This window comes from Coregonus clupeaformis, chromosome 11, assembly GCF_020615455.1.
Source record: "Coregonus clupeaformis isolate EN_2021a chromosome 11, ASM2061545v1, whole genome shotgun sequence".
NCBI classification, from domain to species: Eukaryota; Metazoa; Chordata; class Actinopteri; order Salmoniformes; family Salmonidae; genus Coregonus; species Coregonus clupeaformis.
This window is the reverse complement of record NC_059202.1, coordinates 38,418,415-38,436,939: the sequence shown is the minus strand read 5'-3', so window position 1 is coordinate 38,436,939 and position 18,525 is coordinate 38,418,415. Positions and strand designations below refer to the sequence as shown.

General features: G+C 45.0%; 1 protein-coding gene across 1 annotated transcript in view; it reads left to right on the top strand.

Annotated features, from left to right (window-relative positions):
• The first annotated feature begins 3,231 nt into the window (after positions 1 to 3,231).
• Positions 3,232 to 18,525, top strand: part of LOC121539567 (cysteine-rich protein 2) — a 56,891-nt gene continuing 41,597 nt past the window's right edge. Inside the window, exon 1 of the mRNA XM_045223594.1 lies at positions 3,232 to 3,265. Coding sequence (XP_045079529.1) covers positions 3,232 to 3,265 — 34 coding nt within the window. The remainder of the gene's footprint in view (positions 3,266 to 18,525) is intronic.

The following is an 18,525-nucleotide window of genomic DNA, read 5'->3' as shown; positions in this document are numbered from 1 at the left end:
CAGATATCAATATCAAAAGTATACAGGGAAAAGGTTCTATAAGTTCTATACTACCGGTCAAAAGTTTTAGAACACCTACTCATTCAAGGGTTTTTCTTTATTTTTAATATTTTCTACTCAGAGTAGGTAAACGGATGATCTCCCCATGTGTGGTTCCCACCGTGTAGCATGGAGGAGGAGGTGTGATGGTGTGGGGGTGCTTTGCTGGTGTCACTGTCTGTGATTTATTTAGAATTCAAGGCACACTTAACCAGCATGGCTACCACAGCATTCTGCAGCGATACGCCATCCCATCTGGTTTGGGCTTAGTGGGACTATCATTTTACCAAGAAGGAGAGTGATGGAGTGCTGCATCAGATGACATGGCCTCCACAATCCCCCGACCTCAACCAAATTGAGATGGTTTGGGATGAGTCGGACTGTAGAGTGAAGGAAAAGCAGTCAACAAGTGCTCAGCATATGTGGGAACTCCTTCAAGACTGTTGGAAAAGCATTCCAGGTGAAGCTGGTTGAGAGAAGGCCAAGAGTGTGCAAAGCTGTCATCAAGGCAAAGGATGGCTATTTAAAATATATTTTGTTTAATACTTTTTTGGTTACTACGTGATTCCATGTGTTATTTCATAGTTTTGATGTCTTCACTATTATTCTACAATGTAGAAAATAGCAAACATTTAGAAAAACCCTTGAATGAATAAGTGTTCTAAAACTTTTGACCGGTAGTGTATATAAATGTCAGGCATCACAGCCATACTGTCTCTACCACTACATACAGTAGATAGACAACTGGATGCCAAAGGCACTATATAATCTTGTATTTTCCTGTCATTATAGCAATGTTCCATGAGGCTTGTTACTGGAGTTTATTTGGCTCATGGTGCAACAGCACATCAGAACTACCACTGTGGAACCTTTGCTTCCATGTATTAACCTCCCATTCCAGTTGCAGCCTCAGTAATGAACTGGCCTGTAAGCCAGGTTAAATAGCTGCAGTGTCACACCCTGGCTCTGGGACTCTATATGTTGAGCCAGGGTGTGTTCATTCTATGTGTTCTGTTTCTTTGTTTGGGTGTTCTAGGTTGTCTGTTTCTATGTTTGCCTGTGTGACTCCCAATCAGAGGCAACGAGTGTCAGCTGTCGGCTGGTTGTCTCTGATTGGGAGCCATATTTAAACTGTATGTTTTCCCTTGGGTGTTGTGGGTTTTTGTTCCTTGTCGGTCTTTGTCACCGTGGACTTCACGAGTCGTTTATTGTTTTGTTTTTGTGCGTTAGTATAATAAAGTATCATGTTCGCTCAACACGCTGCGTATTGGTCTACTTCTCGTCAAGACGATCGTGACAGAAAAACCCACCATACCAGGACCAAGCAGCGTGTCCAGGAACACACGCAGGAGGTGACTCTTGTGGATGTCCTCCTCGGTTGGGGGCAGATTACTGAGGAGGAGGCCGTCCGGTACCGGAAGGCGATAAAGGGGGAGACCCAGGCAGGAGAGGAGCAGCAGTGCCATCGTCGGACGGACGAGAGGCACCCCCAAGAATTTTTTAGGGGGGGGCACACGGCATGGGCGACTGGGCAGCAGGAGGCTGCCACAGGGCGAAATGGGAGACGAGGAGAGAAGGCCACCGGGTTACGGGAGCCATTGGCGAGAGGAGGGAAGGAAGTTGTAGAGGCACGGCGAGAGGTACTGAGGTGTATTGCCAGTCCGGTCCGGCCCGTTCCTGATCCCCGTTTAAGGCCAGTGGTGTGTGTTCCCAGTACGGTCCGGCCTGTTCCTGCTCCACGCACCAAGCCTACGGTGTGCGTCGCCAGCCCAGTCCGGCCTGTCCCTGCTCCACGCACCAAGCCTACGGTGTGCGTCGACAGCCCAGCCCGGCCTGTCCCTGCTCCACGCACCAAGCCTACGGTGTGCGTCGCCAGCCCAGCCCGGCCTGTCCCTGCTCCACGCACCAAGCCTACGGTGTGCGTCGCCAGCCCAGCCCGGCCTGTTCCTGCTCCACGCACCAAGCCTACGGTGTGCGTCGCCAGCCCTGCCCGGCCTGTCCCTGCTCCACGCACCAAGCCTGCGGTGTGCGTCGCCAGCCCTGTCCGGCCTGTCCCTGCTCCACGCACCAAGCCTACGGTGTGCGTCGTCAGCCCGGCCTGTCCCTGCTCCACGCACCAAGCCTACGGTGTGCGTCGCCAGCCCTGCCCGGCCTGTTCCTGCTCCACGCACCAAGCCTACGGTGTGCGTCGCCAGCCCTGCCCGGCCTGTTCCTGCTCCACGCACCAAGCCTACGGTGTGCGTCGACAGCCCAGCCCGGCCTGTCCCTGCTCCACGCACCAAACCTACGGTGTGCGTCGCCAGCCCAGCCCGGCCTGTTCCTGCTCTACGCACCAAACCTACGGTGTGCGTCGCCAGCCCAGCCCGGCCTGTTCCTGCTCCACGCACCAAGCCTACGGTGTGCGTCGCCAGCCCTGCCCTGCCCGGCCTGTCCCTGCTCCACGCACCAAGTCTACGGTGCGCGTCGCCAGCCCGGTCCGGCCTGTTCCTGCCACTCGCACCAAGTCTACGGTGCGCGTCGCCAGCCCGGCCCGGCCCGTTCCTGCCACTCGCACCAAGCCAGGGGTGCGAGTCGTCAGTCCGGCACAACCCGTGCCTGGGTCATCGGTGCCAATTCAGGTACCGCTCTACTGCTCCACTAAGGAGCTGAAGCCTACCGCTCCTGCTACGTCCAGTCCAGCTCCAGCCAGCGGGGCCAGACCGGACCAGGGGCGCTATGGGGGTTTGTTGGAGGGTGGTGGGCAAGCCCGGGCCGGGCCGCCGCCGAGGAGGAATGCCCACCCAGCCCTCCCCTGTTTTGCTCGTATTTAGGCGCGGTCGCAGTCCGCGCCTTTAGGGGGGGGTACTGTCACACCCTGGCTCTGGGACTCTATATGTTGAGCCAGGGTGTGTTCATTCTATGTGTTCTGTTTCTTTGTTTGGGTGTTCTAGGTTGTCTGTTTCTATGTTTGCCTGTGTGACTCCCAATCAGAGGCAACGAGTGTCAGCTGTCGGCTGGTTGTCTCTGATTGGGAGCCATATTTAAACTGTATGTTTTCCCTTGGGTGTTGTGGGTTTTTGTTCCTTGTCGGTCTTTGTCACCGTGGACTTCACGAGTCGTTTATTGTTTTGTTTTTGTGCGTTAGTATAATAAAGTATCATGTTCGCTCAACACGCTGCGTATTGGTCTACTTCTCGTCAAGACGATCGTGACATGCAGGCCATGAGAGTGGAGCACAGAGATCAAGGTGAGTAATTGGAAGGATTCAGGAAAAGACAACGCTCACCAGTCAGAGCTGCTTAAAACACTGCTAATTATTCTTATTACTGCTCCTGATAATCCTCACATAATTGCTGGTCAGGGTGGAAAACGGAATGAGTCACTACCCAAATGAGAAAGTTTATGGTCCCGGGGGAGTTCGTAAGGCTTTTCTGGAAATCCAGTACAGTCTGTATAATACAGAGTAAAACTGAAAACAGAACAGCATAATGAGTTGAACTACACTATACCAACATAACGTTTTGCATGTTATCAAAGACCACCATTAATACAAATGTGCTCCCTTGAAACATAAAATGTAGCTGATAACTATGAGTTTGAAGGAAATACATAAATGGAAAACAGAATTATATTTTATTTATAAAGGTCCATTTGACATCACTCCATATATGATTAATCTCTGGAAGCATAAAACAGTATTAAGCATAAGATTAGACAAGAGAAAAATACAGTATTTTTTGTAAGATCCAGCTGACCTTAGTCCACTCTAATAACTGGTTCTGGACAGCCCGCCCGGCAGAGTGACGGGGTGAGTCTTTCTCGGCACAAGTATGTGATCTCTATTCATGAGACAGACTATGCAGCTGTTGGCAGGCACAGTGCTGAACTAGCAGAATTGGTGCTGATGACTGATGCACAGACTCCCCATAGAGAGCACATCAAAATAAATTAAAGCCATTCTTTCTCATGTGTCAATTTCTGAACGATGCACACCCTTCCAATAAACCCATACACAAATGCTTGTGACACCTCTAAAAATAAAACAGGAGTTAGAGTTCAGTTGACCATTTTGCTGCATATAATGATCAAATTTTACTTTACTTCCTACAGCTGGGTGTTATTTACTGTGTTCAAGTAGGAAGTGGGGAAATAATAAAACACTACAAATCCCGGGGTCCTCTTATTTGTTGCAGGTAACCTGTTGTTGGTTTTAGTTTACCATTGAAATTCTTATCTCCAGGCGTTTAATCAAATTACCAAATGTATTCCCTCAATCCCTTTACTATATGAAAGTAATAGTAAAAAAAACTCTCCACAGACTGTTTTGTTTATATGGTAGGGCTCTTGACTTGCTCTGACTCAAATAGCTGGAGAATCAGTGGAGTAACCAATTACAATAAGTTATTCATATACCTGTATAGTAACACTGAAATTACTACAGTAACTTACATAACGCTTACATAATTGTCATTATGAAACTAAAGCAAATTAGATACCAATCAAAATCTAGTATAATCTGGGATCAGTGTAAAATCAGTGATAAGTATAGAGGTGTCATCTAGTAATAAGCTGATTATCTGGCTGATCTGTCAGACACATAGGGAGTGATATCTCAGGCTAGGCTCCATCACACAGCCCTGCAGTTTGACCGAGCCACATTGAAAGTGCTGATATGACCATGAATGAGAGAGGGGATAGGTTTATTAATGCCAGGAGAGCTGCAGAAGACTGGTGTACACTGGCCTGGGTTATTTCTAACGTCAGCTTCACACACATCCACTGGGAGGACAACTCCATCCAGTACACTACGAGGTGCTCTAGAGACAGGAGCCATTAGCCAAGTTATTAGACTGATATATCCACCACATCATTAGCACTGTCACCCTCACAGCGACTGGAATTTGAACAGAAAGTCCTCATTCTTCATCTGTGGGTGGCGCTCAGAGGTCTGTGTGGCATTGTCTGAACAGGCTACAGTGTGGCACTGTTTAAAAAGCGTCCAGTGTGTCTGATTAGTAGCAGCTCAGTGTCTCTCTTTGTCTGAGCAAATATTCAGCGTGTCACTTTCTGAACAGCAAAGCCAAAGGTTTTTGTCTGAGCAGGTAGCTGCTGTGTTCTACTCTCTGAGACTGAGTGGGTGGGAGGCTGGGGAGGTTTACTATGGTACTATGGTAACTCAGGCCTCTGGCGTTACATTGTTAAGGGCGAAAGCCAGGCTAATTAACCTGCTGGTGACAGCATCGCGTGCGAGAGGAATAGAGGGACTGAATTCCCACTGCAGCCTCCATGCTGGGTACAATAAGAAAGAGAGAGAGAAAGAAAGAGAGAGAGAGAGGGAGAAAGAGAGAGGGAGAGTATGCATGGGATGGGCACAAAAAAACAACACCTGATAATTAGCTCTACCACACTAACTCCTGTTTCCAAATAAATGCTTAACCGCTCAGATTTTTCCATTTGCACCTCAGCTCCCATCACACGGGAGAGGAGGGAGAAGAATAGAATGCTTACATCCACTAGATATACATTTTCCCAGATAGGACAATAGTGATACAGAGAGGAGCGAGAGGGATAGGTGAAGAGAAACTGATTACATAATACATACTGTGCTCAAGAAAGACAAAGGTTTTGCAACATCATTAGTCAATTCTGAAGCATTATGAGGAAGGAGAGGTTGGAACAACTGGATGGAGTCTTGGTTCAACTGTAATCAAATCAAATCAAATGTTATTTGTCACATGCGACGAATACAACAGGTGTAGACCTTGCAGTGAAATGCTTACTTACAAGCCCTTAACGAACAATGCAGTTTTAAGAACTGTTAAGGAAAACAAATTGAAAAATAAGAAAAATAATAACAAATAATTAAAGAACAGCTGTAAAATAACAGGAGCGAGGCTATATACAGGGGGTACCGGTACAGACTCAATGTGCGGGGGCACAGGTTAGTCAAGGTAATTTAGGTAATATGTACAGTACATGTAGGTAGAGTTAAAGTGACTATGCATAGGTGGTCCTCTGTAGCTCAGCTGGTAGAGCACGGTGCTTGTAATGCCAAGGTAGTGGGTTTGATCCCCGGGACCACCCATACACAAAAATGTATGCACGCATGACTGTAAGTTGCTTTGGATAAAAGCGTCTGCTAAATGGCATACAGTGGGGGAAAAAAGTATTTAGTCAGCCACCAATTGTGCAAGTTCTCCCACTTAAAAAGATGAGAGAGGCCTGTAATTTTCATCATAGGTACAAGTCAACTATGACAGACAGAATGTGGGGAAAAAATCCAGAAAATCACATTGTAGAATTTTGAATGAATTTATTTGCAAATTATGGTGGAAAATAAGTATTTGGTCAATAACAAAAGTTTCTCAATACTTTGTTATATACCCTTTGTTGGCAATGACACAGGTCAAACGTTTTCTGTAAGTCTTCACAAGGTTTTCACACACTGTTGCTGGAATTTTGGCCCATTCCTTCATGCAGATCTCCTCTAGAGCAGTGACGTTTTGGGGCTGTCGCTGGGCAACACGGACTTTCAACTCCCTCCAAAGATTTTCTATGGGGTTGAGATCTGGAGACTGGCTAGGCCACTCCAGGACCTTGAAATGCTTCTTACGAAGCCACTCCTTCGTTGCCCGGGCGGTGTGTTTGGGATCATTGTCATGCTGAAAGACCCAGCCACGTTTCATCTTCAATGCCCTTGCTGATGGAAGGAGGTTTTCACTGAAAATCTCACGATACATGGCCCCATTCATTCTTTCCTTTACACAGATCAGTCGTCCTGGTCCCTTTGCAGAAAAACAGCCCCAAAGCATGATGTTTCCACCCCCATGCTTCACAGTAGGTATGGTGTTCTTTGGATGCAACTCAGCATTCTTTGTCCTCCAAACACGACGAGTTGAGTTTTTACCAAAAGTTCTATTTTGGTTTCATCTGACCATATGACATTCTCCCAATCCTCTTCTGGATCATCCAAATGCACTCTAGCAAACTTCAGACGGGCCTGGACATGTACTGGCTTAAGCAGGGGGACACGTCTGGCACTGCAGGATTTGAGTCCCTGGCGGCGTAGTGTGTTACTGATGGTAGGCTTTGTTACTTTGGTCCCAGCTCTCTGCAGGTCATTCACTAGGTCCCCCCGTGTGGTTCTGGGATTTTGCTCACCGTTCTTGTGATCATTTTGACCCCACGGGGTGAGATCTTGCGTGGAGCCCCAGATCGAGGGAGATTATCAGTGGTCTTGTATGTCTTCCAATTCCTAATAATTGCTCCCACAGTTGATTTCTTCAAACCAAGCTGCTTACCTATTGCAGATTCAGTCTTCCCAGCCTGGTGCAGGTCTACAATTTTGTTTCTGGTGTCCTTTGACAGCTCTTTGGTCTTGGCCATAGTGGAGTTTGGAGTGTGACTGTTTGAGGTTGTGGACAGGTGTCTTTTATACTGATAACAAGTTCAAACAGGTGCCATTAATACAGGTAACAGTGGAGGACAGAGGAGCCTCTTAAAGAAGAAGTTACAGGTCTGTGAGAGCCAGAAATCTTGCTTGTTTGTAGGTGACCAAATACTTATTTTCCACCATAATTTGCAAATAAATTCATTAAAAATCCTACAATGTGATTTTCTGGATTTTTTTTCTCAATTTGTCTGTCATAGTTGACGTGCACCTATGATGAAAATTACAGGCCTCTCTCATCTTTTTAAGTGGGAGAACTTGCACAATTGTGGCTGACTAAATACTTTTTTTCCCCACTGTATTATTATAATAAACAGAGAGTGGGAGCAGGGGGGGACAATGCAAATAGTCTGGGTTGCCATTTGATTAGCTGTTCAGGAGTCTTATGGCTTGGGGGTAGAAGCTGTTAAGAAGCCTTTTGGACCTAGACTTTGAGCTCTGGTACCGCTTGCCGCGTGGTAGCAGAGAGAACAGTCTATGACTAGGGTGGCTGGAGTCTTTGACCATTTTTAGGGTCTTGCTCTGACACCGCCTGGTATAGAGGTCCTGGGTGGCAGGAAGCTTGGCCCCAGTGATGTACTGGGCCGTACGCACTACCTTCTGTAGTGCCTTGCGGTCAGAGGCAGAGCAGTTGCCATACCAGGCAGTGATGCAACCAGTCAAGATGTTCTCGATGATGCAGCTGTATAACATTTTGAGGATCTGAGGACCCATGCCAAATCTTTTCAGTCTCCTGAGGGGGAATAGGCTTTGTTGTGCCCTCTTCACAACTGTCTTGGTGTATTTGGACCATGATATTTTGTTGGTGATGTGGACACCAAGGATCTTGAAGCTCTCAACCTGCTCCACTACAGCCCCGTCGATGAGAATGGGGGCGTGCTCGGTCCTCCTTTTCCTGTAGTCCACAATCATCTCCTTTGTCTTGATCACGTTGAGGGAGAGGTTGTTATCCTGGCACCACACGGCCAGGTCTCTGACCTCCTCCCTATAGGCAGTCTCATCGTTGTCGGTGATCAACGGTACCACTGTTGTAATCTGTTCTAATGAGGACAGAGGAGCCTCTTAAAGAAGAAGTTACAGGTCTGTGAGAGCCAGAAATCTTGCTTGTTTGTAGGTGACCAAATACTTATTTTCCACCATAATTTGCAAATAAATTCATAAAAAATCCTACAATGTGATTTTCTGGAGAAAAAAATTCTCAATTTGTCTGTCATAGTTGACATGTACCTATGATGAAAATTACAGGCCTCTCTCATCTTTTTAAGTGGGAGAACTTGCACAATAGGTGGCTGACTAAATACTTTTTTTCCCCACTGTATTTGGCTAAGGTGTATGTAAACTTCTGACTTCAACTGTATGCACGCACCACTTTTCCGTTATATATTTTTTTGAATTTTTTGAAACAAGTTATTTTTTTCATTTCACTTCACCAATTTGGACTATTTTGTGTATGTCCATTGCATGAAATCCAAATAAAAATCCATTTAAATTACAGGTTGTAATGCAACAAAATAGGAAAAACTCCAAGGGGGATGAATACTTTTGCAAGGCACTGTATGTTCAATCTATTGACCCAGCTGTGGATATATACTACAGACTGCTGCTGAAAGACATATCCAAGCTAGAGGCCTCTATCCCCTGTGTCAGGAATAACTTTAACCTCTCTGAGAAAAAATCCCTTAAACACCCCCTAGAGTCGATGTCCGCGTCCCCGCTGGAAATCTAATTTGCATAATAAAACAATCCCCATACAAATCTGTTAATTTAAGCTAGAGATCTCTGTTTTTTGCATTGGTCCACCCCATCCGCCGATGTCGCACTTCCGCATCTGCGGTGAAAGGTGACAGAGCTAGAGCGGTGTTTGTCAGAGCATGCGACAACCCGAAAATCGGACATCACACAAAATCATCTGTAGCGTCCGAACGGTTTGGCCTACAAACTGCTCTACGACCCCCACAAGCGTCTTGGGACTTGTCTGTAATTGGTACAGCTGATCTGCTAAATTCTGTCTGTAGCGTCCGAACAGTTTGGGCTGCACACTAATATGCGTTTGTATGGGCTAATAGCAGTAAGGCCAAATAAAACATTTAATCAAATACATTTTTGAAAATTATTTTTGTATACTTAGAGGGGTCTTAAATTTCAAAATCAAATAGCTAAATGATACTTGGTATGACCTTCTTAAAACAATTCCATATAGCTTAGTAGATTTATTTTGCAACCCTTCCACCAAATCCATTTTTACGCATGGTTCTCCCTCTCAAGTGCTCCTTCTCGAGGATGCTTTCAAATCAATATTTTTTGCTTTGCCTTTTTGCGGTGCTATTGAAAATCGGATAGCTTCTTTATGTTTCAGTAAACCATTAGCCAACACTTCAAAGATTAAACGAAGTGTCATCATGAAAGTTGACTATCTCGTTATTTTATTTTGGTGATTAAATGTAGTTTCTCCTGTTCAAATGAAATGAAATCAATTTTTGTATTTTACGTATATATTTCCCTATCACACTTTTCATCCTTCTACTAAATATACTTTCCTGCAACCCACCTCACTCAATGTGGAACGGATTCTATTATTTACTCACCTTTATCTAGAATCTCCAGTTGAAACTAGCCAGCCAGCTAACTAGCTAACTAGCTACTTGCTATTAGCCACCGTTAGCGGTTTTCACCCAGAACATCGGATTTTCTGCCGGAATAACTGAATCACTGGACCTTAACACCGGATCTAGCTAGGATGTCAAATGGATGTTGCTGTAGGCTAATCACCACTGCCCCCGAAGCACCAGTTAGCCTTGAGCCTTGAGCTAGCCCCGGCTATCTACCTCTCTGTCTACCGGACGGGAGTAGCCAGCTAACCAGCTAACCTGCTACTTGCTATTAGCCACCGTTAGCGGCTTTTCTCCATTGTCCGTGGCCTGCACTACCTACCAGCCAGCTCTAGCCTGGACTATTATCGGCCAGTCTGCACTGTCTGCACAGCGTGTTATCGACCCAGAACCTATTGGATTTTCTGCCGGAATCACTGAATCACTGGACCTTTAACACTGGATAATCGCAACTAGCTAGCTGCAACCAAATGAACGTTGTTGTTGGCTAATCAGCCTTGAGCTAGCCTTGAGTCAGGCACATCTCCCGGCTATCTACCTCTCTGTCAACCGGACGGGACCTCCTAGAGTCGGACGGAGTCCTCCTCTGTTCCTCTGGTGATGTAGAGGCTAACCCAGGCCCTGCAGCCCTACTCCCCAGGAGCTATCATTTGTTGACTTTTGTAACCGTAAAAGCCTTGGTTTTCTGCACATTAATATCAGAAGCCTCCTTCCTAAGTTTGAGTTATTCACTGCGTTAGCACACTCCGCCAACCCTGATGTTCTAGCAGTGTCTGAATCCTGGCTTAGGAAGGCCACCAAAAATTCTGAAATGTCCATCCCCAACTACAACATTTTCCGTCTAGATAGAACTGCCAAAGGGGGTGGAGTTGCAATCTACTGTAGAGATAGCATGCAGAGCTCTATCATACTATCCAGGTCTGTGCCCAAACAGTTTGAACTTTTACTTCTAAAAATCCACCTTTCCAGAAATAAGTCTCTCACTGTTGACGCTTGCTACAGACCCCCCTCAGCCCCCAGCTGTGCCCTGGACACCATATGTGAATTGATTGCCCCCCATTTATCCTCAGAGTTCGTACTGCTTGGTGACCTAAACCCCCCGCTTCTCCTTCACACAAATTCAGACAGCTGATGTTCTGAAAGAGCTGCAAAATCTGGACCCCTACAAATCATCTGGGCTAGACAATCTGGACCCTTTCTTTCTAAAACTAGCCGCCGAAATTGTCGCAACCCCTATTAATAGCCTGTTCAACCTCTCTTTCGTAACGTCTGAGATTCCCAGAGATTGGAAAGCTGCCGCGGTCATCCCCCTCTTAAAAGGGGGTGACACTCTAGATCCAAGCGGTTACAGACCTATATCCATCCTGCCCTGCCTTTCGAAAGTTTTTGAAAGCCAAGTTAACAAACAGATCACCGACCATTTCGAATCCCACCGTACCTTCTTCGCTATGCAATCCGGTTTCTGAGCTGGTCATGGGTGCACCTCAGCCACGCTCAAGGTCCTAAACGATATTATAACCGCGATCGATAATAGACAGTACTGTGCAGCCGTCTTCATCGACCTGGCCAAGGCTTTCGACTCTGTCAACCACTGCTTTCTTATTGGCAGACTAAATAGCCTTGGTTTGTCAAATGACTGCCTCGCCTGGTTCACCAACTACTCAGATAGAGTTCAATGTGTCAAATCGGAGGGCCTGTTGTCTGGACCTATGGTAGTCTCTATGGGGGTGCCACAGGGTTCAATTCTTGGGCCGACTCGTTTCTCCGTGTATATCAATGATGTCGCTCTTGCTGCTGGTGACTCTCAGATCCACCTCTATGCAGACGACACCATTTTGTATACATCTGACCCTTCATTGGACACTGTGTTAACAAACCTCCAAACGAGCTTCAATACCATACAACACTCCTTCAGTAGCCTCCAACTGCTCTTAAACACTAGTAAAACTAAATGCATGCTCTTCAATCGAACGCTGCTGGCACCCGCCACCCCGACTAGAATCACTACTCTCGACGGGTCTGACCTAGAGTATGTGGACAACTACAAATACCTAGGTGTCTGGTTAGACTGTAAACTCTCCGTCCAGACTCACATTAAGAATCTCCAATCCAAAGTTAAATCTAGAATCAGCTTCCTATTTCGCAACCAAGCCTCCTTCATTCATGCTGCCAAACATGCCCTCGTAAAACTGACTATCCTACCGATCCTTGACTTCGGCGATGTCATTTACAAAATAGCCTCCAACACTCTACTCAGCAAAGCCCCATATACTACCCACCACTGTGACCTGTACGCTCTTGTTGGCTGGTCCTCACTACATATTCGTCGCCAAACCCACTGGCTACAGGGGAATCAGTGAATGAATGGCTGCAGCAACCATTACACGGTCTGACAATCTGCATAACAAATTAGGCCTAATTAGACAAAAGAACAATTAAGTCGTTTAAACAAGATAAATTGTTCAAATGACTTAGTATCTCATTTTTTTACTAAGTCTTTCAAATGAGATATTAAGTCCTTCGAACGAGGTACTAAGTCGTTCAAACTAAATACTAAAACGTTCTAACAAGATAATTTATTATAGTTTATTTGTTTATTTTTGCCTTGGGCTTCAAGGCTTCCATATTCTCTCTTTCATTGTCAAACTAAGCATGTAACTGTGTTGACAGTCATTCATCTACAAGTCATTTTGCATGCCAAACAACCCTAGGGAATATCTGGAGCCTAGTAAAACTGCTTCGCGCGCTGACCAACACGAGGTAGGCGGCCTGTTCCTGATCTGCACGGCACCTTCAGCATTCAAATGCTAAAATGGCTTGCGCGATATTAGGCTTTATTTGTTGAGTGACAAACTATGCAATTTGCTAAGTTATTGTTATCTACAGTGGGGAGAACAAGTATTTGATACACTGCCGATTTTGCAGGTTTTCCTACTTACAAAGCATGTAGAGGTCTGTAATTTTTATCATAGGTACACTTCAACTGTGAGAGACGGAATCTAAAACAAAAATCCAGAAAATCACATTGTATGATTTTTAAGTAATTAATTTGCATTTTATTGCATGACAAGTATTTGATACATCAGAAAAGCAGAACTTAATATTTGGTACAGAAACCTTTGTTTGCAATTACAGAGATCATACGTTTCCTGTAGGTCTTGACCAGGTTTGCACACACTGCAGCAGGGATTTTGGCCCACTCCTCCATACAGACCTACTCCAGATCCTTCAGGTTTCGGGGCTGTCGCTGGGCAATACGGACTTTCAGCTCCCTCCAAAGATGTTCTATTGGGTTCAGGTCTGGAGACTGGCCGGAGCCACTCCTTAGTTGCCCTGGCTGTGTGTTTCGGGTCGTTGTCATGCTGAAAGACCCAGCCACGACCCATCTTCAATGCTCTTACTGAGGGAAGGAGATTGTTGGCCAAGATCTTGCGATACATGGCCCCATCCATCCTCCCCTCAATAGGGTGCAGTCGTCCTGTCCCCTTTGCAGAAAAGCATCACCAAAGAATGATGTTTCCACCTCCATGCTTCACGGTTGGGATGGTGTTCTTGGGGTTGTACTCATCCTTCTTCTTCCTCCAAACACGGCGAGTGGAGTTTAGACCAAAAAGCTATATTTTTGACCACATGACCTTCTCCCATTCCTCCTCTGGATCATCCAGATGGTCATTGGCAAACTTCAGATGGGTCTGGACATGCGCTGGCTTGAGCAGGGGGACCTTGCGTGCGCTGCAGGATTTTAATCCATGACGGCGTAGTGTGTTACTAATGGTTTTCTTTGAGACTGTGGTCCCAGCTCTCTTCAGGTCATTGACCAGGTCCTGCCAATTTTTTTTCTGAGGTCTTGGCTGATTTCTTTTGATTTTCCCATGATGTCAAGCAAAGAGGCACTGAGTTGGAAGGTAGACCTTGAAATACATCCACAGGTACACCTCCAATTGACTCAAATGATGTCAATTAGCCTATCAGAAGCTTCTAAAGCCATGACATAATTTTCTGGAATTTTCCAAGCTGTTTAAAGGCACAGTCAACTTAGTGTATGTATACTTCTGACCCACTGGAATTGTGATACAGTGAATTATAAGTAAAATAATCTGTCTGTAAACAATTGTTGGAAAAATTACTTGTGTCATGCACAAAGTACATGTCCTAACCGACTTGCCAAAAGTATAGTTTGTTAACAAGACATTTGTGGAGTGGTTGAAAAACGAGTTTTAATGACTCCAACCTAAGTGTATGTAAACTTCCGACTTCAACTGTATATATCGTATCGGAGCCCATGTATCTACATATTTATCGAATCGTCTTGAAAGGGAAAGATGCACATCCCTATTATTTATCCAAAGTTTGATGTAGCAAATAAGGATTCCAGCTATAAGCCTTCTCAATCTCTTGGACTGTCTTCCTGTCTTTCCCTCTCTCTCTAAAGGTCTGATAAATCTGTAGGAAAAAATACTTGCCAAGTAACTATTTCTCTGACTCCGAAGTGCTTCAAGGGCACTGATGAAGAGAGAAAATATATTTAATGTGCAAGCTTCTTTCATATTCATTCTTTAGCACACTGTTTTCTAAACACAAACACACACTCAAACACCCAAACACGTAAACATACACACACTTTAACAAAATGAACACAACACATGGACACACAGCAACACCACACACACTCACTCCTCTATATCTCCTCCAACTCCATGCCCCATGGGAGGGTTGTTGCTATGGAGGTGTAGGGTGTAGGGAGCTCTGGGCGGCTGCATATCCCTCTTCTCCCCTCCCTTCCCCTCAGCAGAGTCAGAGCGCTGAGCTGAGCGCTACCTTTGATCACAGGCAGATGAGACATGGCTGCTCCAATAACCCTCACTAACAAAAAGCACTGTGTTCTGCTCCGAAAAACAGAAGAAAAGACAGAGCCAATGAGATGGGACTGCCTTTTGATTACAATCAGTGATGGTGTCCTACTTGAGACAGTTAAGATACAAGGGCACCATAATTCTGTCTGACAAAAAAAACTACTCAGATACTCACAGAAGGCTGTGAAAGATGCACGAGAATCCTATCTGTCATGCAGTGTGTTAAGAGTTTGTCTGCATAAAACAGATGTCTTTAAAGAGCGACTGCCCCTAAAAAGCAACTTCTCATTTTGATAGCGGCCTATATGTGGCGTCGATACGAATCAGAAACACTTATTCTAGTGTGTCACGCCCTGACTCAGGGGACTCTTATTTGTTGAGTCAGGGTGTGATTTTCTATGTGGTGTATATCTATGTTTATGTTCTAGTATGTGTAGTTCTATGTTGGCCGGTGTGGTTCCCAATCAGAGGCAGCTGTCACCTGTTGTCTCTGATTGGGGCTCATACTTAGGCAGCCTATTGGCACTCGTTAAGTTGTGGGATCTTGTTCCGTGTGAGGTTTGTTGTGTGTTACCTTTGGACGTCACGTTTCGTTGGTTTATTGTTTTGTCGTTGTTTATTAAGTTTAAAATAAACATGTATGCATATCACGCTGCGCCTTGGTCTGACCCGTCTATGAACGAACGTGACATAGTGTCAGAATTGACTACAAAGTGTAAATAGGATAATTTTGGTCATAAAGTCAGTCTTGTCCAAAACAGAGATGTCACGGAATGAGTAGTACCATAACAGTTTTCCTTGGGTTGGGTTTATTTCAATTGGGCCCACATGCCCACAGTTGGCAGCACCTACGGGGTTAGTTAGGGACCATCAGTGAATTACCAATGTACTTGGGACAATATTTTAAAATGTCAATAGCTCCAAATTGCAGTGACTTAAAAACCTCAAACCAACTATAAATTGTAGAATGCATATACAAATATTGAAAGCATTTAATGAGACAACTAAAAGATGTACAACATGAAAATATTATCCCATTTACATTGTGTAATTTATCCCTAACTAGCCCCAGAGATGTCAAACCAACTTTGCCATGGTCGCACACCAGCCAGCTGAAGCTAATTGGCGAAAGAAGTTGGCTAGCACTAGCTAACCTAGGCGACTTCAAGGCACACGACCTGTTTAGACTGTTTCAAGTTATCTAGAAGGGTGACTAACTGTGTACTGTTTTGGCAGAGTGAATGTACAAACGCTTGCCACGTGCAAACACACACACAAGAGACACCCACATTAAGTTGAAGTTATATCAAACTAACAGATATTATACAGTACAGGGTCAGACCTATTACAGTAAAATAGTGCAGGCCTATGTAAGAGCAGAACTAGACTCAAAATCAGTGTTGAAGTTAGAATCCTAAAATATTACTTCTATCTGTGATAAAAGTAGTGTTAATAGTGGAAACCTGTGTAGGAAACACCCACTGACATAAATTGATACAATTGGACTTTGGTGCAATTAGTGCTATGCATTTCTCGCTCTTCATTTCACCTCTGTCAATTAGGTTACATAAGGACAGGTGCCCTCAAGGAAAACTGTTTGAAGGATATAGTTAACACAATTATTTCTCATGATTCGCTCTCCTTTCCTCCCCGACCTCCCTTTACACCTTTACACCTTCTGCTCCACAGAGACCAAGCATAAGTAAATAAATATCTGTGAGCAGCAATGAACGGGGTTCACGGGCTGACAGAAAGTTCCTACATGATAGAGTGCTTGCTTTGTTATCCAACTGATCTTGTGTCCTATGTTCCTTTATGTGCAATCAGTGAAAGCATTACCATGTTAATTTAAATCTCAGTTGGTACACTCCACATTAGCGTTCCACAACACTTCAATACACTCACACAACTGCGCAACCGTCAGTTTCTAATTAAACAGAATAAAATATCCACTTTTCACTACGTCGAGACAACAGGTAGCCTAGCGGTTAAAGCCTAGGTTAGCTAACATGCTAAGTAGTTGCAACATAGCTAAAAAGTAGTAAATAGTTGTGATGCAGAAACCAATGGGATGCTTGAGGGGGGTGTTCATGAATGACCACATGCAGGAATACCCCGAAATGCAGGCTGCAGTTGCACACTATTGTAGCGAAATGCTGTTTTACAAGAAAACGGCTGAGATGACTCAAACACTGTAGCTCAGTCTGGTCTCATAGACTAGACGTAACATAGTAAATGGAAATCCAGGACACTCATGATATGTTACATAACGTTTTTCAAAGTTTTTCAAAAATTTCCAAGATGGAGAAAAATCTATGCTGACGGACCATATGGGTCCTTGAGGCAAATTTGTTCAGCATGAGGAAAGACACGTACTGTGCATTCGGAAAGTATTCAGACCCCTTGATTTTTCCACATTTTGTTACGTTAGAGCCTTATTCTAAAATTGATTAAATTGTATTTTTTCCTCATCAATCTACACACAATACCCCATTAGGACAAAGCAAAAACAGGTTTTTAGACAATTTAGCAAATGTATAATAAAAAAAAAAATGAAATATCACATTTACATAAGTATTCAGACTCTTTACTCAGTACTTTGTTGAAGCACCTTTGGCAGCGATTACAGCCTTGAGTCTTGGGTGTGACGCTACAACCTTGGCATGTATTTGGGGAGTTTTTCTCATTCTTCTCTGTAAATCCTCTCAAGCTATGTCAGGTTGGATGGGGAGTGTCACTGCACAGCTATTTTCAGGTCTCTCCAGAGATGTTCGATCGTGTTCAAGTCCGGGCTCTGCCTGGGGCACTCAAGAACATTCAGAGACTTGTCCCGAAGCCATTCCTGCATTGTCTTGGCTGTGTGCTTAGGATCGTTGTCCTGTTGGAAGGTGAACCTTCGCCCTAGTCTGAGGTCCTGAGCACTCTGGAGCAGGTTTTCATCAAGGATCTCTCTGTACTTTACTCCGTTCACCTTTCCCTCGATGATTACTAGAATAACAGTTCTTGCCGCTAAAAAGCATCCCCACAGCATGATGCTGCCACCACCATGCTTCACCGTAGGGATGGTGCCAGGTTTCCTCCAGATGTGACGCTTGGCATTCAGGCCAATCTTGGTTTCATCAGACCAGAGAATCCTGTTTCTCATGGTTTGAGAGTCCTTTAGGTGCCTTTTGGAAAACTACAAGCGGGCTGTCATGTGCCTTTTACTGAGGAGTGGCTTCCGTCTGGCCACTCTACCATAAAGGCCTGATTGGTGGAGTGCTGCAGAGATGGTTGTCCTTCTGGAAGGTTCTCCCATCTCCACAGAGGAACTCTGGAGCTCTGTCAGAGTGACAATCAGGTTCTTGGTCAACTCCCTGGCCAAGGACCTTCTCCCCTGATTGCTCAGTTTGGCCGGGTGGTTCCAAACTTCTTCCATTTAAGAATGATGGAGGCCACTGTGTTCTTGGGGACCTTCAATGCAGCAGAAATGTTTTGGTACCCTTCCCCAGATCTGTGCCTTAAACAATCCTGTCTCGGAGCTCTACGGACAATTCCTTCGACCTCATGGCTTGGTTTTTGCTCTGACATGCACTGTCAATTGTGGGACCTTATA